Genomic DNA, 24,719 nt, shown 5'->3' with positions numbered 1-24,719 from the left:
GCTGTGTGTCCGCCCCGTTAGCGCCCCAGGAAGGAAGTGGAGCACTTGATTTAGCGTTCCTCATCCTTCCAGGGGCAGTGACCTGAATTTCTGGAGAGGGGTGAGTCTTCAGCGCTTGCCGCTAAGTCTCGCGCCTCCCAACTGTTACCGCTCCCATACGGGGAGATACTGAATTTTTCCCCAAAAGTACATAACATACAGTTTTAAATTCCATAATTTCCCTTTTTCTTTAAGATATCATACAAACTAACGCTTCAAATATGTCAGCTTTGCTCTTAGGTAGCAGTCCCACTTCCATGTCAGGCTCAAAACTCAAGCACATAATCTAGGCTGACATTTCAGTGCTAAGGAAGTGCTATATCATTGAAGGTGCCCTCTTGTGCATGAGGCATTAAACTGAGGCTCTTTCTGCCCTCTTGGTGGATGGAAAAGATCTCAAAGCACTACTTGAATAAAAGCAGTTGAGTTTTGTTAATCTCATGACCAACATTTATCTCCCAATCAACAGCTCCAAAAAAAAATTAACTGGTCATTTATCTCATTGCTGTTTGCGGGGCCTTGCCATGTGCTAATTAGCTGGTGTATTTGCCTACTAAAAAAAATCTAACCGAGACAACACTTCAAAATGTATTCACTTGCTGCAAAGCACCTTGGAATATCTTGATGTGAAAGGTGCGATATAACTAAGTTAATTCATTTTTTTAATTTAATAATGTTGAATTGTCAGCTACCTGCTGCATGGGTGAGCGATGAGGATCATTAACATTTTCATGAGTGGAACAGACAGCCACAATTTGTTTGCTACTTAAAACTTCAATAAGCAACTGTTTTGTTACACACTTCTACAATTGGGACTAAAACGAACACATTCTACATTTACTAAAGTAGACAGCATTTGAAGTGGGACATGAGAAATAGATTGTATTGAGTACTTGCATGAAAGACCAGTTTAAACTTCATATTTACATTGGGCTGGTCTGAATCAGAGCTAAGAATGTGACAGTAATCAAGATAACTGCAGAAGAGGTTTTTTGCTTGGGTAGTCTGGTGACCAATGCAGTTCACAATATACCTTTACTGTTACTGATTTACATCTCCGCACCCCTGGGCTTCTCAAGCAGTACATTGTCTGAGAAAATACATTAAATGTTCTTCATTATTTTTCACTGATTCATGTCTTTTTTTAATCAAACAAATGCAAATATTACAATGGAAGAAAAATAAAGAAAAATTAGATTTTAGATGGAGATTTCATTTATTTTCCAAAAACAGACTTGTTTTTCCAAAACAGAAATATTCCAAATAGAAATGTTCTAAACCATATAAAAATAAATATGCTTGGAATAACGAAAGCTTGCAAGAAAACTGGACAAGAGCCCAAAGTGTAAATAAGATTATAACTTTGCCAATTTAAGCGGAGCTCAGAGGTGTGGCTTGGGCCCGTCGAGAAGAACAAGTATTAAATGAATGACTGAATCAGAACATCTGGGGTTTAATCTCATGGCTGGCTAATATTTAAAGATGGCAGTCTCAGCCAGCTGAACTCTCACTGCTAGTTGAAACATCACACTGAAGTAAGCGTTTCCACCTTGGGTAGATGGAACGCTCCACATAGTCTGGAAGATGCAATATATTTTACGACTCCCACTGGATATTCAGGAAGGGGCACCGAGGGATTATGAAGTACATGTAGCCAGACCTAACCATGCTCCCTCCTTCGGATATGTGGTGGTCAGTAGTTTTAAAGAAGAGGAAATAGTGTTTAAGTTTTAACTTAGCATTTGAATTGTTTATTTGGTCTTATTGCTGCCTAGTTCATTACAGCCCATTCAAATGAAGTGAATAATGCATCACAATTTGGAGAAGATTTATATGAATTGAAAAGTCTCTTGCATTTTGAATGTGATACATCATTACACACAAGAACACACGAGAAACTAATACATTACACTTGGGGAATATATAAGCTAAAAGTGTCTTGTAAGTGGAATTTCTGGGTTAAAGAGTAAATTACCATTCAGGGTGTCCGTGTGTACTTTCAGGTGTCGCTCACAGTTTGCCTTTGTTGTAAATGCTGACAGGCAGATTAGACACACAAATGGCCTTTCACCTGAGCAATAAGAGAACACACGTCAGTCGAAAAACCAAAAACAAATGTCAAAATTGAAAGGAATCATTTTAAAGTGAATGTGAATGACTCACTACCCATCTCTGCATTTTTGTTTATTTTACAGAAAATATTGCAGGTAGGCATATGCAGATCAGCCACAACTTGAATATTTAATTCAGTTCAGGCTGAACTGATGCAACATGAAGCAGACAGTGCAAAGTAATTACACACCAATTTCAATTATTTTCCTTGAAAAACTCCTTTCTTGCCCTGTGATGATATAGGACGCTAATTCTATTACCGTCATGAACATATTGCCCAAAATCCAACTTCACAATTGCAACAATTTGTAGCTGCTGCTTCTGGCAATTTTTCCTCCAGCGCTCTTGATTTGCTCGTACAGGTCGAACCTCCCTTATCTGGGACTCCCTTTTCCGTCACTATCCCATTATCCGGCACCATTCCCGGCCACCGGGTGGCGCATGTGCAGAACTCCAACACGAACAAATTGAAGTCCTTCCTCGCTGCCAAATCCCGCAATCGCTGGCCTGACCCCGCGATCCACTGCACCCCCCCACTCCCATGATCTCTCTGCCGCACTCCCAGCCCCATGATCCCCTTGCTCAGTATCTATACCATCCAATTTAACGTGACCTCCCCTCATCCGGCAAAATCCTTTATCCGGCACAGGCCGGCTCCCGAGGGTGCCGGATAAGAGAGATTCAACTGTACTATAATATTCCTTTATCGTCACTTTTTATTCTTTCTGGTTAGGTTTGGCCACATGTACTTGTCCTTGTTTTATCTTAAAATGTTTTAATTGGTCTCTTGGATGCCAAGAAACAGATTTCAATTCCATGAATAATGATGCAAGCAAAAACCGAAACGCATTATAAGTGAATTCCATTTCAACGTATAACAAGGCATGTCGCTTCTGACATTAGGTAAAAACCTAATCAAGTACTTTTCAAGATTGCAAGTTATTGTATGCAGGCGTGGAATCATATCGAAGTAAACCCCAATATTCTATGAAAGCACAGCTCGAAAAAAGTGAATACTTCATTGCCACATTGTATTGGTGCTCCAACATACCAACATCAAATTCCCATCTGAAAGTAGAGACCAAGTAAGCAGGTGAGGAGCACCATGATTTTTAAAAATAAAACAGTCAAAAGAAACGGTATTACAAATTTTAAGTTTAAGAAGCTCAGCTCTAAAAGAACCTTCTTTTAATATTGAGCAACTTTAGTTGAAGTAATGAGGTTCAGGAACATTGTGGTGAATAAGGGACTCGCCCAAAGTCTAGAATATGGGACTGAGCAATTTTTTCCATTGGCACATTTCTTACAAAATATCTCCATGGCAATACATGGAGTTGCCAAAACAGTTCCCATTGAATAACAATTTATCTATTAATTTTAAGATCATTTCTTAAATCAAATCAAAATGTCTCTGTGCCATTTGTTGGGTGAACAATATTAATCTATGAGGTTTTGAAATCACATTGTAAGTTAGGTTAAAATATGCAACATTACTACTAGAGTTTTCCCACTTTCCCTGGTGAAATTTTCCTGCCTTTATAAATATTGATTGGGCAATTCTAGCCCCATCATTCTCACATCAGTACTGGGTAAAATAATGGAATTGATGACCTATTTGAGAATTTAGCAAACTGCAGTGAACACAGATTCACACCTCAGCAACCTCCTTGACTTTTCTGAGGAGATAATATGAACTGGATGGTGGGAGGCCCTATGATGTGATGTACACAGACATCTAAAAAGCCCTTGACTAATATCTATATGAAAAGATAATAAACTTGAAATTATATAGCAGCTTTCACAACCTCAGCATGTCTCAAAGCAATACAAAGCTAGTGAATTATTTTTGAAGTGCAGTCACTATTGTAATGTAGGGAAATGTGGCAGCCAATTTGTACACAGCAAGGTCACACAAACAACAAGATAAATGTCCAGATAATCTGTTTTGGTGATGTTGATTGAGGGAAGTAGTTGATCAAGATATTGGGAGAACTCCTCTGCTCTACTTTGAGTGTTGCCATGGGATTTTTTTTTTTTAAATCCACCCAAAGGTGGACGGCTCATCGATTCAACATCTTTCAAAACATGGCACCTAAATAAAAAGTTAAAAAGGAAAGGAAAAAATGTATATAAATAATCCACACTAACTAACCGCAATCCCAGTCACATTTTAGATAATGAATCCAAAAGAAGCACAAACCTAATCTAAAATCCATTTCAAATGATGTGAATCAACTCAACCTTTTCAGGAATTAATCAAAACTCAAAGCCTAGATTGCTATCTTTTCAGAGTTTACTCTGTGGCACCTACAGAAGAATCTCCCTGCTGTCGACCACTGGGAAAGTCATCGCTAGAATCTTCCTCAACTGTCTTCTCCCTGTGGCTGAAGAGCTCCTCCAAGAGTCACAATGTGGATTCCGTCCACTGAGAGGTACAAAGGACGTGATCTTCACCGCGTCACAACTACAAGAGAAATGCAGGGAACAGCACCAACCCCTGTACATGGCCTTCTTTGACCTCACAAAGGCCTTTGACACTGTCAATCGTGAGGGACAATGGAGCGCCTCCTCTGTTTCGGCTGCCCCCAAAAGTTTATCACCATCCTCTGCCTGTTCCACGACAACATGCAAGCCGAACCAACGGATCCACCACAGATCCAATCCACGTCCGGACCGGGGTCAAGCAGGGCTGCGTCATCGTGCCAACGCTCTTCTCAATCTTCCTCACTGCCATGCTCCATCTCACTCTCAACAAGCTCCCTGCTGGAGTGGAATGAAACTATAGAACCAATGGGAACCTGTTCAACCTTTGTCGCCTCCAGGCTAGATCCAAGGTCGTCCCATCCTCGGTCATTGAACTACAGTATTCGGACGATGCTTGCGTCTGCACACATTCAGAGACCAAACTCCAAACCATCGTCAACATCTTCACCGAGGCGTATGAAAGCATGGGCCTTTCACTAAACATCTGTAAGACAAAGATCCTCCACCAGCGTGACCCCGCCTCACAGCACTGCCACGGCGCGGTCTTGGACAACGTGGACCATTTTCCATACCTCGGGAGCCTACTATCAGCAAGGGTAGACATCGACAACGAGATCCAACACCGCCTCCAGTGTGCCAGCGCAGCCTTCGGTTGCCTGAGGAAGAGAGTGTTTGAAGACCAGGATCTCAAATCTGGCACCAAGCTTATGGTCTACAGAGCAGTAGTGAAACCAGCCCTCCTATATGGCTTTGAGACGTGGACCATATACAGTAGACATCTCAAAGCACTGGAGAAGTACCGCCAGCGCTGCCTCTGCAAGATCCTGTAAATCCACTGGGAGAATAGACGCACCAACATCAGTGTTCTCGATCAGGCCAATATCCCCAGCATCGAAGCACTGACCACACTCGACCAGCTCCATTGGGTGAGCCACAACGTTCGCATGCCCGACACGAGACTCCCAAAGCAAGCGCTCTTTTTGGAACTCCTACACGGCAAATGAGCCCCAGGTGGGCAGAGAAAACGCTTCAAGGATACCCTCAAAGCCTCCTTGATAAAGTGCAACATCCCCACTGACTCCTGGGAATCCCTGGCCCAAAACCGCCCGAAGTGGAGGAAGAGCATCCGGGAAGGCGCTGAGCACCTCGAGTCTAGTCACCGAGAGCATGCAGAAACCAAACGCAGACAGTGGAAGTAGTGTGAGGAAAACCAGACGACCCACCCACCCTTTCCTTCAACCACTGTTTGCCCCACCTGTGACAGACTGTAATGCCCTTATTGGACTGTACAGTCACCTGGGGACTCACTTTTAGAGTGGAAGCAAGTCTTTCTCGATTTCGAGGGACTGCCTATGATGATAATTAGATCATCATTAAAATAGGCAGTCCCTCGGAGTCGAGGATGACTTGCTTCCACTCAAAGTGAGTTCTCAGGTGATTGAGGAGTCCAATGCGGGATCTACAGTCTCGGTCACAGGTGGGGCAGACAGTGGTTGAAGGAAAGGGTGGTCGGGGAGCCTGGGTTGACGCATGCTCCTTCTGCTGTCTACACTTGGTTTCTGCTTGTTCTTGGCGATGAGACTCGAGGTGCTCAGTGCCTTCCCGGATGCTCTTCCTCCACTTAGGGCGGTCTTGGGCCAGGGATTACCAGGAGTCAATGGGGATGTTGCACTTTGTCAAGGAGGCTTTGAGGGTGTCCTTGAAACGTTTCCGCTGCCCGCCTGGGGCTCACTTGCCGTGTCGAAGTTCTGCGTAGAGCGCTTGCTTTGGGAGTCTCGTGTTGGGCATGCGGACAATGTGGCCCACCCAACATAGCTGATCGAGTGTGGTCAGTGCTTCAATACTGGGGATGTTGGCTTGAGCGAAGACAGCGACGTTGGTGTGTCTGTCCTGCCACTGGATTTGCAGGATGTTGCGGAGGCAGCATTGGTGATACTCCTCCAGCACCTTTGAGGTGCCTGCTGTATATAGCCCACGTCTCAGCCATATAGGAAGGTGGGTTCACTACTGCCCTGTAGACCATGAGCTTGGTGCCGGATTTGAGGTCCTGGTCTTCAAACACTTTCTTCCTCTGGCGACCGAAGTCTGCACTGGCGCACTGAAGGCGGTGTTGGACCTCTTCATCAATGTCTGCCCTTGTTGACAGTTGGCTCCCAAGGTATGGAAAATGGTCCACGTTGTCCAAGCCCTTGTCTAATAATATATTAGATATTCAGACGATGACTGCCAATTTCTGATCTTTGCGGTATGTATTTTCATTGTTGCTGGCATGCCGTGGCACTCAATTGTATTTTCAGTGGCCCTAATACCACTAATGGGCCACCACAGCCAGAAACAAAGTATTCGTTATGGAACATGGGACCTTATTGCCAGACTTTTAAGTGCACAAGCAAACTTGTATTTGGAATTTTGAACTGCTGCTGTTTGTCAACCTTTTTTGGGATGGTTTAAAGCTGGCCACAAACACTTTCTAGTGTGCACTGAAGATACAATTGCAGATTCCATTTCCTGGTGCTAACAAACTTTGGCTTGATGAATATGTACTTAAATGCCATTTTTAAACTTGCTGTTATTTGGCAGATTGCGAGTTGCAGAATTGCACTATTAGTGATTTCAAATTAACAATACCAAAGTAAAGCACACAACTCCATCAAGTGCGGTACACCACATACTGGTGTAATAATGTTTTGATTTTATTAATATTCACTTCTGTCTCACTGTGTGAAGCCTCCATGTTATTTCTTTTGTAATCAAATTAGGTTTGCAATCTGGCTCCCTGCCACCCCATTCCATTCCCAGAACTATTTCAAATTGAAATGTGCTGTATTAAAATAATTTATTCATTGATATAAGGTTTCTTACCACTGTGACTACGCACGTGAATCTCCAGTGAACTGGCACTGGGACAACTTTTGTTGCATTGTGGGAAGGGACAGATGCGCTCATGTGGTGATGTCTCCTTGGGCTTTTCCTCTGTAAGAGTGGACGTGGATTTTTGCCGGCTGGCACAGTAATACATCAGGTGAGCTTGCAGGTTTCTTTCACTCCGATACCAAATCCCACAAGATTTACAAGGAAAGATGTCCTCTGGAACAATCAAATTTAAAATAAATATTCTGAGGAAGCATGAACACCACAACTTAGTTAAGTAACTAAATTTGTTTTTGATTTTTCTTTTACATGGAGCACCTTTTCCATTTTCTTGTCCCTCTGGACCATGAAATGGAGGACATGAGTCACCAACGAAAGATACTTTAAGCTGCTGTTAGAAGATGTGAGAAAGCAGCCCTGTCATGACCCTCCTACGGATTCCCCCTTCCCTGTGGGTAACACCTACTCCCCACTTAGGATGTTGCCATAGTGACATGGCTGAGGTAATCAACCCAACTGCAGTGGGGGCAATCATCAATGCAAACCAATACACTGCCCTGGATCATCTTCAGACAAAGATTTTAATTTACCTCTCTTTGAGGAAGCTCGTTGGAAATTCAGTACACATTTTAAATACAGCTGTAATACAAGGAGGCCATTTAGCAATAACCATTTAATCAGTACTGATGTCAGCAGTACACTGAAATGTAACACTGCAAGCAAATGAGTAATGAGCTGCTAAATAAAATGAATTAATTTTACAGTACGAATACAGATTTAGAAAAGGAAGAAAAGGAAAGAAAAAGGTTAGGAGCAAGTACTTTATATAGAGAGTACTAACCCATCTTTCTCTTCGAAAACAAAACCCTACCCATAATATCTCGTGCCCACCGTCCTTTATTTAGTTTCCCAATTAATTTCTGCTTCGAATTTGATTCAGTCTCAGCACTCATGATCAGCCATGATCATATTGAATGGTGGTGCAGGCTCGAAGGGCCGAATGGCCTACTCCTGCATCTATTTTCTATGTTTCAACACTCAACAGCTTCACTATTTCAGTTCCAATGGGAGTGCTGCATGGTTGGAGGCAGCACCTTCAAGCTAAGACTTTAAACTCAGACCCCGTCACATTTGTCTACATACGGGACTACACGCCTATGTAATTTAACATAATCTTTTCTGCTGAGTGATGAAACGCCAGGAGAATAGTTTTGTTCTAACGATTGCACATTTAGCTTTCTATTTCTCCAGAACTTACTGTTGACAACTGCAGTGGCTAATATTGCAGCCATGCCTGCCTGCTGAGGAAGAAGCTGGATGTCAGAATGTAACGAAGCTGGGTATGTGGCTGCTTGCTCTGAGCACTCCGCAGGCTCCACTGGCTCCATCTTAACACTTAGATTTAACACAGGGTCTCGGTTACTCTGATCCGAAGGACCAACAGCCACTGTTAAACATTCTCCTTCTGTGATGGGCTTTGTGGTTTTACACCAGATCTGATCATCTGCAGAGGAAAACAAAATGCTATTGTGAAACAAAATCTGAAGTGTTCCAACAGTGCTGCTACCATAGGATGGCAATACACAGACAATTCTGTAAATCTGCTGCAGGTGCTCCCCAAAAGCATACTGAGCATATTTCTTTTTCAACTAAAACCAATCATGTTTTCAATGATAAATGATAAATACTTTGAGAAAACAGTTAACATAGAAACATAGAAACATGGCTGGTGATTGGTGAGTAATTTTTCTCTTTTCTTTTTTCTCTTCTATAACAGTGAGTAACCTTTAACATTGTTGTTGCCAATTTAAGTGTATCTAAGGGTTAAGTCATGGCAGGAGAGCTCGGTCGGGTGTTATGCTCCTCCTGTACCATGTGGGAACTCAGGGACGACACCAGTGTCCCTGACGACTATATATGCAGGAAGTGTATCCACCTCAAGCTCCTGACGGTCCGCTTTGCGGAGTTGGAGCTGAGGGTGGATTCACTCTGGAGCATCCACGATGCTGAGAATGATGTGAGTATCACGTGTAGCGAGTTGGTCTTACCGCAGGAAAAGGGTCCACAGCCAGCTAGGGAATGGAAGACCAGCAGGAAGAGTAGTGCAAGGAAGGTAGTGCAGGAGTCCCCTGTGGTCATCCCCCTGCAAAACAGATACACTGCTTTGGGTACTGTTGAGGGGGATGACTCATCAGGGGAGGGCAGCAGCAGCCAAGTTCATGGCACCGTGGCTGGCTCTGTTGCACAGGAGGGCAGGAAAAAGAGTGGGAGAGCAATAGTGATAGGGGATTCAATTGTAAAGGGAATAGATAGGCGTTTCTGCGGCCGCAACCGAGACTCCAGGATGGTATGTTGCCTCCCTGGTGCAAGGGTCAAGGATGTCTCGGAGCGGGTGCAGGACATTCTAAAAAGGGAGGGAGATCAGCCAGTTGTCGTGGTGCACATTGGTACCAATGACATAGGTAAAAAAAGGGATGAGGTCCTAAGAAAAGAATTTAAGGAGCTAGGAGCTAAATTAAAAAGTAGGACCGCAAAAGTAGTAATCTCGGGATTGCTACCAGTGCCACGTGATAGTCAGAGTAGGAATCGCAGGATAGCGCAGATGAATACGTGGCTTGAGCAGTGGTGCAGCAGGGAGGGATTCAAATTCCTGGGGCATTGGAACCGGTTCTGGGGGAGGTGGGACCAGTACAAACTGGATGGTCTGCACCTGGGCAGGACCGGAACCAATGTCCTAGGGGGAGTGTTTGCTAGTGCTGTTGGGGAGGATTTAAACTAATATGGCAGGGGGATGGGAACCAATGCAGGGAGACAGAGGGAAACAAAAAGGAGGCAAAAGCAAAAGACAGAAAGGAGATGAGGAAAAGTGGAGGGCAGAGAAACCCAAGGCAAAGAACAAAAAGGGCCACTGTACAGCAAAATTCTAAAAGGACAAAGGGTGTTAAAAAAACAAGCCTGAAGGCTTTGTGTCTTAATGCAAGGAATATCCGCAATAAAGTGGATGAATTAACTGTGCAAATAGATGTTAACAAATATGATGTGATTGGGATTTCGGAGATGTGGCTCCAGGATGATCAGGGCTGGGAACTCAACATCCAGGGGTATTCAACATTCAGGGGTATTCAACATTCAGGAAAGATAGAATAAAAGGAAAAGGAGGTGGGGTAGCATTTCTGGTTAAGGAGGAAATTAAGGCAATAGTTCGGAAGGACATTAGCTTGGATGATGTGGAATCTATATGGGTAGAGCTGCAGAATACCAAAGGGCAAAAAACGTTAGTGGGAGTTGTGTACAGACCTCCAAACAGTAGTAGTGATGTTGGGGAGGGCATCAAACATGAAATTAGGGGTGCGTGCAATAAAGGTGCAGCAGTTATAATGGGTGACTTTAATATGCACATAGATTGAGTTAACCAAACTGGAAGCAATACGGTGGGGGAGGATTTCCTGGAGTGCATAAGGGATGGTTTTTTAGACCAATATGTCGAGGAACCAACTAGGGGGGAGGCCATCTTAGACTGGGTGTTGTGTAATGAGAGAGGATTAATTAGCAATCTCGTTGTGCGAGACCCCTTGGGGAAGAGTGACCATAATATGGTGGAATTCTGCATTAGGATGGAGAATGAAACAGTTAAAATAGAAACATAGAAACATAGAAAATAGGTGCAGGAGCAGGCCATTCAGCCCTTCTAGCCTGCACCGCCATTCAATGAGTTCATGGCTGAACATGAAACTTCAATACCCACTTCCTGCTTTCACGCCATACCCCTTGATCCCCCGAGTAGTAAGGACTTCATCTAACTCCCTTTTGAATATATTTAGTGAATTGGCCTCAACTACTTCCTGTGGTAGAGAATTCCACAGGTTCACCACTCTCTGGGTGAAGAAGTTTCTCCTTATCTCGGTCCTAAATGGCTTACCCCTTATCCTTAGACTGTGACCCCTGGTTCTGGACTTCCCCAACATTGGGAACATTCTTCCTGCATCCAACCTGTCCAAACCCGTCAGAATTTTAAACGTTTCTATGAGGTCCCCTCTCACTCTTCTGAACTCCAGTGAATACAAGCCCAGTTGATCCAGTCTTTCTTGATAGGTCAGTCCCACCATCCCGGGAATCAGTCTGGTGAATCTTCGCTGCACTCCCTCAATAGCAAGTATGTCCTTCCTCAAGTTAGGAGACCAAAACTGTACACAATACTCCAGGTGTGGCCTCACCAAGGCCCTGTACAACTGTAGCAACACCTCCCTGCCCCTGTACTCAAATCCCCTCGCTATGAAGGCCAACATGCCATTCGCTTTCTTAACCGCCTGCTGTACCTGCATGCCAACCTTCAATGACTGATGTACCATGACACCCAGGTCTCGTTGCACCTTCCCTTTTCCTAATCTGTCACCATTCAGATAATAGTCTGTCTCTCTGTTTTTACCACCAAAGTGGATAACCTCACATTTATCCACATTATACTTCATCTGCCATGCATTTGCCCACTCACCAAACCTATCCAAGTCACTCTGCAGCCTCATAGCATCCTCCTCGCAGCTCACACTGCCACCCAACTTAGTGTCATCCGCAAATTTGGAGATACTACATTTAATCCCCTCGTCTAAATCATTAATGTACAATGTAAACAGCTGGGGTCCCAGCACAGAACCCTGCGGTACCCCACTAGTCACTGCCTGCCATTCTGAAAAGTACCCATTTACTCCTACTCTTTGCTTCCTGTCTGACAACCAGTTCTCAATCCACGTCAGCACACTACCCCCAATCCCATGTGCTTTAACTTTGCACATTAATCTCCTGTGTGGGACCTTGTCGAAAGCCTTCTGAAAGTCCAAATATACCACATCAACTGGTACTCCTTTGTCCACTTTATTGGAAACATCCTCAAAAAATTCCAGAAGATTTGTCAAGCATGATCTCCCTTTCACAAATCCATGCTGACTTGGACCTATCATGTCACCATTTTCCAAATGCGCTGCTATGACATCCTTAATAATTGATTCCATCATTTTACCCACTACTGAGGTCAGGCTGACCGGTCTATAATTCCCTGCTTTCTCTCTCCCTCCTTTTTTAAAAAGTGGGGTTACATTGGCTACCCTCCACTCGATAGGAACTGATCCAGAGTCAATGGAATGTTGGAAAATGACTGTCAATGCATCCGCTATTTCCAAGGCCACCTCCTTAAGTACTCTGGGATGCAGTCCATCAGGCCCTGGGGATTTATCGGCCTTCAATCCCATCAATTTCCCCAACACAATTTCCCGACTAATAAAGATTTCCCTCAGTTCCTCCTCCTTAATAGACCCTCTGACCACTTTTATATCCGGAAGGTTGTTTGTGTCCTCCTTAGTGAATACTGAACCAAAGTACTTGTTCAATTGGTCTGCCATTTCTTTGTTCCCCGTTATGACTTCCCCTGATTCTGACTGCAGGGGACCTACGTTTGTCTTTACTAACCTTTTTCTCTTTACATACCTATAGAAACTTTTGCAATCCGCCTTAATGTTCCCTGCAAGCTTCTTCTCGTACTCCATTTTCCCTGCCCTAATCAAACCCTTTGTCCTCCTCTGCTGAGTTCTAAATTTCTCCCAGTCCCCAGGTTCGCTGCTATTTCTGGCCAATTTGTATGCCATTTCCTTGGCTTTAATACTATCCCTGATTTCCCGAGATAGCCACGGTTGAGCCACCTTCCCTTTTTTATTTTTACGCCAGACAGGAATGTACAATTGTTGTAATTCATCCATGCGGTCTCTAAATGTCTGCCATTGCCCATCCACAGTCAACCCCTTAAGTATCATTAGCCAATCTATCTTAGCCAATTCATGCCTCATACCTTTAAAGTTAGCCTTCTTTAAGTTCTGGACCATGGTCTCTGAATTAACTGTTTCATTCTCCATCCTAATGCAGAATTCCACCATATTATGGTCACTCTTCCCCAAGGGGCCTCGCACAATGAGATTACTAATTAATCCTCTCTCATTACACAACACCCAGTCTAAGATGGCCTCCCCCCTAGTTGGTTCCTCGACATATTGGTCTAGAAAACCATCCCTTATGCATTCCAGGAAATCCTCCTCCACCGTATTGCTTCCAGTTTGGCTAGCCCAATCTATGTGCATATTAAAGTCACCCATTATAACTGCTGCACCTTTATTGCATGCACTCCTAATTTCCTGTTTGATGCCCTCCCCAACATCACTACTACTGTTTGGAGGTCTGTACACAACTCCCACTAACGATTTTTGCCCTTTAGTGTTCTGCAGCTCTACCCATATAGATTCCACATCATCCAAGCTAATGTCTTTCCTAACTATTGCATTAATCTCCTCTTTAACTAGCAATGCTACCCCACCTCCTTTTCCTTTTATTCTATCCCTCCTGAATGTTGAATACCCCTGGATGTTGAGTTCCCAGCCCTGATCATCCTGGAGCCACGTCTCCGTAATCCCAATCACATCATATTTGTTAACATCTATTTGCACAGTTAATTCAGAGACCATGGTCCAGAACTTAAAGAAGGGTAACTTTGAAGGTATGAGGCGTGAATTGGCTAGGATAGATTGGCGAATGATACTGAAGGGGTTGACTGTGGATGGGCAATGGCAGACATTTAGAGACCGCATGGATGAACTACAACAATTGTACATTCCTGTCTGGCGTAAAAATAAAAAAGGGAAGGTGGCTCAACCGTGGCTATCAAGGGAAATCAGGGATAGTATTAAAGCCAAGGAAGTGGCATACAAATTGGCCAGAAATAGCAGCGAACCCGGGGACTGGGAGAAATTTAGAACTCAGCAGAGGAGGACAAAGGGTTTGATTAGGGCAGGGAAAATGGAGTACGAGAAGAAGCTTGCAGGGAACGTTAAGACGGATTGCAAAAGTTTCTATAGATATGTAAAGAGAAAAAGGTTAGTAAAGACAAACGTAGGTCCCCTGCAGTCAGAATCAGGGGAAGTCATAACGGGGAACAAAGAAATGGCGGACCAATTGAACAAGTACTTTGGTTCGGTATTCACTGAGGAGGACACAAACAACCTTCCGGATATAAAAGGGGTCGGAGGGTCTAGTAAGGAGGAGGAACTGAGGGAAATCCTTATTAGTCTGGAAATTGTGTTGGGGAAATTGATGGGATTGAAGGCCGATAAATCCCCAGGGCCTGATGGACTGCATCCCAGAGTACTTAAGGAGGTGGCCTTGGAAATAGTGGATGCATTGACAGTCATTTTCCAACATTCCATTGACTCTGGATCAGTTCCTATGGAGTGGAGGGTAGCCAATGTAACCCCACTTTTTAAAAAAAGGAGGGAGAGAGATAACAGGGAATTATAGACCGGTCAGCCTGACATCGGTAGTGGGTAAAATGATGGAATCAATTATTAAGGATGTCATAGCAGTGCATTTGGAAAGAGGTGATATGATAGGTCCAAGTCAGCATGGATTTGTGAAAGGGAAATCATGCTTGACAAATCTTCTGGAATTTATTGAGGATGTTTCCAGTAGAGTGGACAAGGGAGAACCAGTTGATGTGGTATATTTGGACTTTCAGAAGGCTTTTGACAAGGTCCCACACAAGAGATTAATGTGCAAAGTTAAAGCACATGGGATTGGGGGTAGTGTGCTGACATGGATTGAGAACTGGTTGTCAGACAGGAAGCAAAGAGTAGGAGTAAATGGGGACTTTTCAGAATGGCAGGCAATGACTAGTGGGGTATCGCAAGGTTCTGTGCTGGGGCCCCAGCTGTTTACACTGTATATTAATGATTTAGACGAGGGGATTAAATGTAGTATCTCCAAATTTGCGGATGACACTAAGTTGGGTGACAGTGTGAGCTGCGAGGAGGCTGCAGAGCGACTTGGATAGGTTAGGTGAGTGGGCAAATGCATCGCAGATGAAGTATAATGTGGATAAATGTGAGGTTATCCACATTGGTGGTAAAAACAGAGAGACAGACTATTATCTGAATGGTGACAGATTAGGAAAAGGGGAGGTGCAACGAGACCTGGGTGTCATGGTACATCAGTCATTGAAGGTTGGCATGCAGGTACAGCAGGCGGTTAAGAAAGGAAATGGCATGTTGGCCTTCATAGCGAGGGGATTTGAGTACAGGGGCAGGGAGGTGTTGCTACAGTTGTACAGGGCCTTGGTGAGGCCACACCTGGAGTATTGTGTACAGTTTTGGTCTCCTAACCTGAGGAAGGACATTCTTGCTATTGAGGGAGCGCAGCGAAGGTTCACCAGACTGATTCCCGGGATGGCGGGATTGACCTATCAAGAAAGACTGGATCAACTGGGCTTGTATTCACTGGAGTTCAGAAGAATAAGAGGGTACCTCATAGAAACGTTTAAAATTCTGACGGGGTTAGACAGGTTGGATGCAGGAAGAATGTTCCCAATGTTGGGGAAGTCCAGAACCAGGGGACACAGTCTAAGGATAAGGGGTAAGCCATTTAGGACCGAGATGAGGAGGAATTTCTTCACCCAGAGAGTGGTGAACCTGTGGAATTCTCTACCACAGAAAGTTGTTGAGGCCAATTCACTAAATATATTCAAAAAGGAGTTAGATGGAGTCCTTACTACTAGGGGAATCAAGGGGTATGGTGAGAAAGCAGGAATGGGGTACTGAAGTTGCATGTTCAGCCATGAACTCATTGAATGGCGGTGCAGGCTAGAAGGGCCGAATGGCCTACTCCTGCATCTATTTTCTATGGGGACTGCAGCATTTGGAGCATGTTGAGGTGGGAAGAAGGGAAACAGAGACAGAGCTAGAGGAAGGGGAGAAGTGAAGTACAATTGAAGAGGTCTGGTAGGATGCAGACACCAGTCAGAGCAAAATATCTCTGGGGAAGGATTAACCAGGGAAGACGGAACAGGAAATGTTGTGTCGCATAGACCAATCAGCAATATTAAGGATTCACTAATGTATAACAACTGTACAATATGCAGTCAGATCTCATTACAAACAGATTTTTAATTAAAGATATTTTCATGCTAATAGTCCAAAGTATGTTCAACAAAGGTGCAAACACTTTCTGCCCATGCACTTGCAATACATTGATTTTCTTGGAAATATCCTGACTGGAAATTTGTACCAGCAAACAAGGACCAAAAGTTCACATAAATTACAGGATCAGTGGTTAGACAGGACTGGGGTATGTATGTCTTTTTTGAAGGTTGGGGGGGGGGGAGAATATGTAGGGGTGGGGGCTGGGGGGAAGCAGTACTTTCTGTTCAAATTAGCATCCTGGGGTAACTCTTTAGGAAGAAGCGTGCGGGGGAGAGAAAGAGAGCACAACCTCAAAGAGGACAGAGAGCTTAATCATAAAAGACCATCTAACTCTCTGCTAGTGTAGAATATTAGAACACTACTGTCAACAACAGCAGAAAATAAGGGGTTATTTAGAACAATGCTTTTTATGCACTGCTGGCCTGAAAGAACACTTGATTCACAGGGGCATCATGAGGGGAAATAACATCTTAGAGAGATAATGTTCTGTAATTTCCATCATGTATAAACAAAAAACAGGTTTTCTTCTGAGAGAATCACTACCACGATGCAACATAACCACATCAGCTACTAACCACAAAGGGTTTTATTTTGATAAATCATTATCACATCTATCTACCAGACAGCCCACTGCCACCACTTAGTGGTTGCTCCATTCAACAGAAGAATGTTCTCCACAGGATAGAGCAGAAATCTTATTAGACAATGAAGAAACAAATAACCATTTTGTTAATCAATTTTAGAAATGAAAAAAAAACTCAAAATATTTGTGAATCAGGCTACTAAATTTAAAGTTTATATATTTTTTTTAATGCTTCACTGAGTTTTGTTCCGTCACGCCTTCAAATGGTCTAAGTCATTTATTGCAAATGTTCTTTAGAAGCCCATTTCCTATTCACAATGTACCACTCCAATTTGATTTTCCCCAGTGTTGCTATTTCCTTATTTAAACATTTTTTTTTGAGATACTGAAATTGATAAGTAGTCATTCATAAAGCATTCTTCACATTTGTCTTTCAATATTGGATCTGTGGACCACAGTCCTGTTGTGTTATTTTGTATTTGTATTAAAAATAGTGAATTTAGCTACACGAAGAATTCCTATGATGCACTGATCACACCCAGGAGAATTTTCCAGGGATTTGCCCCATCAGATTATCGTCCTTTTCTGCAGCTCAACAAGCACCGGCAGTTCCTGCTGCAATCTTGAAAATATAAACACATAGTAGAGTTACAAGAATTGGCCTCCGTGTGTCTGAGTTAGGGAGAGGGAAAAGGAATAATCCTCCAGGGTTCTCATTCATAGATTCTATCCAAAGACTCCTGCTGGAAAACCTAGATGTATAAAGACATCAGGTAAACACAAGATTGAGTTTGGTTGCAATGCCTCATCAAATATCCTTCCAGCTCTCTGTCCAAGCTCACACATTCAGAATTTCACTTGGCCAAGTTACTGGAGGGCGCCCAAGATCCATGTACGAACCGGTGTTAATTTTTTAGGAGATTAGAAGTGGAGGACTATGGGAACAAATGGCAGACTTGTTTTATTACTAGTTTTCAGAAAACAACACAGTGATTAACGATTCTGGCATTTTCTTATGAGTGTGCATAGATTATACAGATATAGTTTAGCACAGTAGAGGAGATTAGAAATTTCAAAAAGTTGATGGATACATTTCTGGTAGACAAGGCTACTTACTGAAGGACACGAGAGATCAGGATGGAGGGGAAACAGACGTTTCCAATATTGTCCTATGTTCCCAAGCACATTTATGGACAATGGGGGGGGGGTGGGGGGAGGTGCTGAGTTTAGTGTGCTTAGTGACACATCCTGGGTATCCATGGTCTAAGATTATTTGGTTATATTAAGGAATCAGGGAGGTTGTTTCCTGAAACTGGCCAGGTAGTTTTTGCCTCCCTCAGGAGTTAGCAATGCTATCGATTAGGAAAGGTGGTGCACATGATTGCAATGGCGAACAAATCGTAGGAGCATTCATGAGCCTGACAGCCTTTGCTTTCACAAGTTTGGAACAAAAAGGGAGCTCAATGTAAGCATTTTTTTTTAAATATAAAAAGAGTTTGTTAGCCATGGTATAGTATAGGAAGGAGGCAGCCCGTTTCAATAAAAGGAATGAAGCAGTTACCAATTGCACACAGATGTGCTACCTGCTGCATTTAGTTATTTAACAAAGTACTACAGACTAATTTTAAAATACGTAAATCTTCAAAGAATAGATAAGGTTGTATAAGCATTGTATTTTTTGCAAACCAAGGGCTTGAATTTGGATATGAACTTAATCACGAAGCACACACAAGAAACACTAATTCATAAATTAGCAATTACAAAGAAAAACATCTTTCAACATATAATCAAGCTACAGAGTTGATCTTCTGCTATTAACATTTTTTTGTCACTCCCATTCCACTTAGGTTGGTAATTAGAAATGCAACAGCAAACCATTTCTTCCACCCTGACTTTCAAAAGGAACCTGAATGCCAATAAAGGGAAGTTACACAATGTGTGTATAAATTTCAAGTAACAATGTGCTTGTTTTGTATAAATCCCCTGGAAGGTCATCTATCCAGTCAGGGGAAGTGATGGAAAGTCTTTTGCACCTCATAATGGAATGCCACAGAGTGATAGTTTTTTCCAGAAAGATCACACGGGCTATTTGAAACAGTCAACAAACTTTAATTCCGAAGTCGAATTGATGGGCGGTGGTTGGAGAACATGCCCACGATACAAAGCACTCCATTGTGATCCAAACTACATCGGCACTGTTGGTGCCATGTGAGAAAAACAGAACCACACTTAATGCTTAGGTAGTCGATGATCAACCAATTGTAGAAAGATTGGAATTCACTGTAAGGAGACTTAGGGCCCAATTTTGGCCAACCCGTTTTTTTGGCGTACTTACCCTTCATGCGCCATTTCTGTGCGCTGGAAACGGTGCCGGAAAAAAATGGCCCCATCTTGGCTGTTCTGAAGAGTCTGGAGTACCCTGGCGTGGCGCAGATTAAACAGTGGGGGGGCGGAGCTACAGCCCTGCGCCAATATCAGTGCCGGCAGCGTCACGCATGCGCAGTGGCGTCGGGTCTGGTGTTCGCGCATGCGCAGTAGCGCCGAAACTTGCAGCAGTGTCCTGCCTGTGTTGCTGTTTGTATGCAAATTAAGATGCCGCGTTCGGTCACCCCCCCAATATGAAGGCCAGCCAGCGGCTCTCTCTCTCTCTCTCCTCCTCCCCTCCGCTCCCCTCCCCCACCCCCACCAATGCCACGTTCGGTCGCTCTGCTTTGCACGCCGCCCCCACCCCCAGCCAAAGGGCTTGCCGGTGCGTGCCGAGCGCAGCCAGTCCAGCCTCTCCTCCCTCTCCCTTCCTTCAGTCTCCCGATACTTCTTTGCCGGCTGCCCCTTTCCCAGGCCAAATTGCCCCCCCCGTACAGGCCGGCTCGCTGCCTTCCCCGGCCGAGTTCAAGTCAAGGTTGGATTTACTACAATTCTTTATTTGTTATTCAATTGTTTACCTGAGTTCTTTATTTTTAATGAGTTATTTAAACTTTTATTTGCAATGTTTGGTGCTTGGGTGCAGGTCCTTACTTAAGATTTCTTAATTGCCCGTTCAGTTTAAGGTAGGATTTGATGCAGTACTTTTATTTGTTACTTTAATTATTTACTTCACTTCTTTATTTTTTAGTGAATTGTTATTATTGCTTGTGCTTTCTTTGGTGCTTGGTGGTGCTTGAAATGTTGTTTAGGTGCAGGGTTCCTTCTATTTTATTTGTTAATTAATTGCTTATTACTTTTTGTGCTTTGTTTAGTGCTTCAAATGTAATTACTTGCACCGATTCCTTAACTGTAAGTAAGGTCTTTCTGTGCGGAGAAAAGTGGACAGATACGCTGCCTAAGTTAGTTTTAGTACAACTTTTTTCTGTCCAAATTGTCCAGTTCGTTGGACATATTCAAAAGGGAGTTAGATGTGACCCTTACGGCTAAAGGGATCGGGGGTATTGAGAGAAGGCTGGGGTGGAGTACTGAGGTTGAATGATCAGCCATGATCGTATTGAATGGCAGTGCAGGCTCGAAGAGCCGAATGGCCTGCTCCTGCACCTATTTTCTATGTTTCTATAAGTGTAAGTGGCTGGGAACGCCCCCTTTTGAAAAAAAAACTGACCTCACAAAAAACCTAACTAACTCACTTACACTGGCGCAAATTAAATGGCCTTATTTGCAACTTTTAAGATACACCAGAAAAATCAAATTACACAAAAAAAACCGGTGCAACTCATGGGGAAATTTGGGCCCTTAGCATCTAAAGATGTGCAAACAGCCCTCATCTCCCTGCAAAGTAAAAGCAAACCACTCCTTTACATTGACTCCTGCCCATGCCATCCAATATTCCACAGTTTTTTGGGAAGAACTGATAACCAGCTCCAATGTCTCTGGAAGCACTTCCTTTGAACAGCAAGTTCATTCACACCATATTCGTACCAGTCTTTGAGGGACTGCTTTACAGTCGGTCCTATGCAATGCATAACATGCCATGTCTAACCACGTCACTTTAAATACTCTCATTCTTGCATATATTTTCAATGTTTGGAACAAAGCCTTTCATAAATTCTGGTAAAATACTAATTCTTGACAATTATAAAATGATTGACTTAAGATAGTGCTCATGCAGACATACATACACATAGTACAATGACTACTTTTTGAAAAGAAATGTATCTGAAGAGAGGCAGGAACTTCCTGCTTTTACCAGCGGAAGAGTTTTTAAAAACAGAAAAATAAAATGTTATCAATAATTTATACATTTAAAAACCTGTGAAAAAAGGCAAGTTATTTTTAGCCCCTTTAAAACACGTAAAAAAAATGTAATAACATTTTTGTTTAAAATATTTAATTAAATGCCATTTAATTCATTTTAAAGATGTGATTTAAATTTATTTTTATTTGAATTGTAGAGGCATGTTTGGGGATATTCCCATTCATACTTATGGAGATTCTGCACAGACGGAATCCCCATGAATATGAATGTGGATCCCCTTCTGTCATTCGTTGGGCTGACCCACGTGATCCCAGGGGCGCTCGTGAACCGCATGCGCCCGAGCGAGGTGGGCCTTTGCCCATGCGGACCTGGCAAGCCCTAGGACCGTAAATCTCCATACCACCGGGTACTGGACATTTTATTTGCGGATCGGAGGCATTCCCCAGGGGGGGAAGCCTCTGACCGCGAATTCAGAGCCAATATATATATCTTTTACTTTTTCTTCACCTCTTTTATGGCTCTCCCTTAATCCCATTTTTCTTTTCCTCTCTTTATTTTGCTTTCTGTACCTGATTTGACATTAAATGAAATATTCTGTCACTTCCTAGTTCAGACTCTGCGCTGCTCATTAACAATTCTCCAATTGATTGGTTGAGGATACACACAGTTTGCTTGGCCTGTTCCAGATCCCCTGTAGAGGTTGCTGCACTTTTTGGCTCTAATTACAGTAAGTTTCAGTGTAAAATCCCATGGAAAGTCTGTGGGCAAACGCAAGTGTAATGATCGGCTAGTGCCGTTCGTTCACCGCTGAGAGCAAAATCCAGCCAAATGTCAAATCAGATACAGAAAGAGAAAGAAAGAGAGGGAAAGAAAGATTGGATTGAGAGGGGAAAGACAGACAAAGTTACATACAGGTATAAACTAAAACATTTTAAATTTACATTTTTAAAATCTCCAACAATTAAAACCTGAAGCAATGAGACTCCGCACTTGTAACTGTTCATTTTCTGTGCTTGAGAGGTTGATTGGCAATAATTAACACTTATGTCACTAAAAGGCTACTTAGACTTGAAATGACAGAATTTAACTTTCTGTGGCAAGTTTAGCCTGTACCTACCACATAAATACAGCAACTTCACACCATTCAATGGTGAGGCAGACAGCAGGAAGTCATTTTCACAAAGCTAACAGTAGAGCGACGCAACTTGGACAACAACTTTTGAATATTTGTGTTTAACTGCGCAACCGTCCCTCACCTAAAGTTGCGGTACTCTTTACGCCATTAGCCTCACTTGTTACTTTTGAAAGCAAAATCTGGTTCATTGATTCATAAAGATAATGTTGGCAGATTTCAAGTTAGAAAATTCCCCCTTTCGAAATATAGTGTTACAAGGTTAGCTTTTAAAAAAAAAATTCAGTTTTTGCAACAACTAAATCAATATTCCCAATAGAATAATGCAGAAATAAAAGAGTTCCTTTTTGATGCACAAGTAATAATTACAGCTGTTTACCTCATCCTGAAGTCAGAATTCAATTTTCAAATACCACTGATAATTGAAGGTTTTTCTTCCAAAATTTTCAAACTATCAGAGTAACAATAAGTTTAAACAAAATTACATTGAAACATTATATTATCTTCTTAAAAGTGTTGATGGAAAGAGTACACACCTTTGCAGTAGATGGTGCAATTGGCCACTTCTTCATTCACCGTTACTTTTAGTTGTCTTAACCAGCACCATTCGTCTTTCAACTGTAGGGATGTAGTAACACACTGATGGAAGAAAAAAAAAGTTTAAGAAACTGCTTTCCTATTTGGCATTAGCTTTTTAAACCTAAATTTGACAGATTGCACAAAATACAACATTGGATGAAATTTCTTTATAAAATCTGGTTGCCAATTTTGATTCATACAAGGTCTGTGATCATGAGCCAATTTAGTGCATTTACACTATAGCGTTTGTGAAGCAATTTCACTTTGGACCAATGCTAAAGTTCTTGTGTAAATGCATCCTAAAATCTAGAGTCGGGTGCCAAACTGGAGGAGGGAATATCACTCTACTTTGCTCCAAAGTACAGATTTACAAAGTTAGAATCAGTGTGAAGTGGAAATCATTTTCAAACTTGTAGTGCAAGTGCAGCCTCAAACATCAGAAAAGTCAGCTAAATAGTAACATTTCTCAAAGCATAAATAAAGCCATCAACGGAAGCTTAACTTCACTATCTTATGACATTTTTGTCAAATTTTGACTTGAGTAAATGCTTTCAATCATGAACGGGGCATCTATCTACTCATTTTCATTTTGAAATGTGCAGAATATTTTAAAATAGGCACAGTATATGTCACCTCTTAGCGACAAATATTTAGAAAATGCTAAATTAAAAATGTGAACAACTTACGCAGCCTATTGCTTTATCCCACCCGTAAACAAGTGGTGATCCCCATTTTTCAATATCTGGCTAATTTGGCCAGAAAGTAAGGATTCAAATAATCCATGACAGCATATTAGGATATGCTGCTATTGAATCATGACCTACACAATTCCTTTCTATATCTTAAAATACATAGTCCTTTCTAGATCTTAAAAAATCCAATTATCAGCCATTATTACAACATTCCCACATGGACCTGCATCTTGATGATGGTGATAACGAGAGATTTTTAGTTAAAAAGTCCCATATAGAAAAAAAGCACACAACAGAGTTTGAGAGATTTTCCATTTTTATTTGATTCAAATCATTTGCAATATAGCAAGATTTAAAAAAACCTTCACAGTATAGTATAAAGCCAGCAGCCACAAGATGGCACCAATGATGGATTTATCCTCAGATTTAGTTTAGTTTTTTTTCTCCTGTCCAGGCAACGGTTACAAAATTTCATAACTCAAATGTGCAGTTTGCAGCCGATTTTAAAAAAATCAATAGATCTGGATTTCAAAATGAAATAAAAACCGAGAAAACTTTTTAAGTTTAGGTCATCGGGCTGGAATGAACAAGAATTTCTTATGCAGCAAAAATAGGTTTTGCGAATACTGAAATGAGTTTTTTTGTAAATTATTGCACAACTACAAAAATATAGAGGAAGATAGATATAAATTATACAATTTATAAAAACAGTTACAGCATCAAAGATATAGTCTGTTACAGTAAAGCTTTACATTGGCAGCACCCCTACACAGTCCAAGGTCTCAATTCCTGCAACCTCAGGACTGAGACAGTGCCGATTTTTGGATTTTACGGATTTCCAACAAGAAAATTAAGAGCGTATGTATGCTACCGAGACAGACAAAGTACTAATGGTGGCGTGGGTCAGGTCGGGTCGAGGGTCATTCGGCAAGGCTCAGACCGATCGCACGCCATTTAAAACATAGCAGCGAAGCTGATAACTAGTTCGGCCCATCTGTTTTTGCACAATAATTCCGAATTTTATTTTACTGAATAT

At 42.3% G+C, this 24,719-nt stretch overlaps 1 protein-coding gene across 4 annotated transcripts in view; it reads right to left on the bottom strand.

Annotated features, from left to right (window-relative positions):
- zfpm1 (zinc finger protein, FOG family member 1) overlaps window positions 1–24,719 on the bottom strand; it is a 193,101-nt gene that overhangs the window by 13,198 nt on the left and 155,184 nt on the right. For all 4 annotated transcript variants that reach the window (XM_070898136.1, XM_070898134.1, XM_070898137.1 and 1 more), the window contains exons 5-8: window positions 22,949–23,051; window positions 8,765–9,010; window positions 7,498–7,722; window positions 2,015–2,110 (exon numbers count right to left, since the gene is read on the bottom strand). In XM_070898136.1, the coding sequence (XP_070754237.1) occupies window positions 2,015–2,110; window positions 7,498–7,722; window positions 8,765–9,010; window positions 22,949–23,051 (670 nt within the window). The remainder of the gene's footprint in view (window positions 1–2,014; window positions 2,111–7,497; window positions 7,723–8,764; window positions 9,011–22,948; window positions 23,052–24,719) is intronic.

The sequence above is a fragment of the Pristiophorus japonicus genome, chromosome 13, assembly GCF_044704955.1.
Source record: "Pristiophorus japonicus isolate sPriJap1 chromosome 13, sPriJap1.hap1, whole genome shotgun sequence".
In the NCBI taxonomy this organism is placed as follows: Eukaryota; Metazoa; Chordata; class Chondrichthyes; family Pristiophoridae; genus Pristiophorus; species Pristiophorus japonicus.
This window is presented reverse-complemented; position numbering and strand designations above follow the sequence as displayed.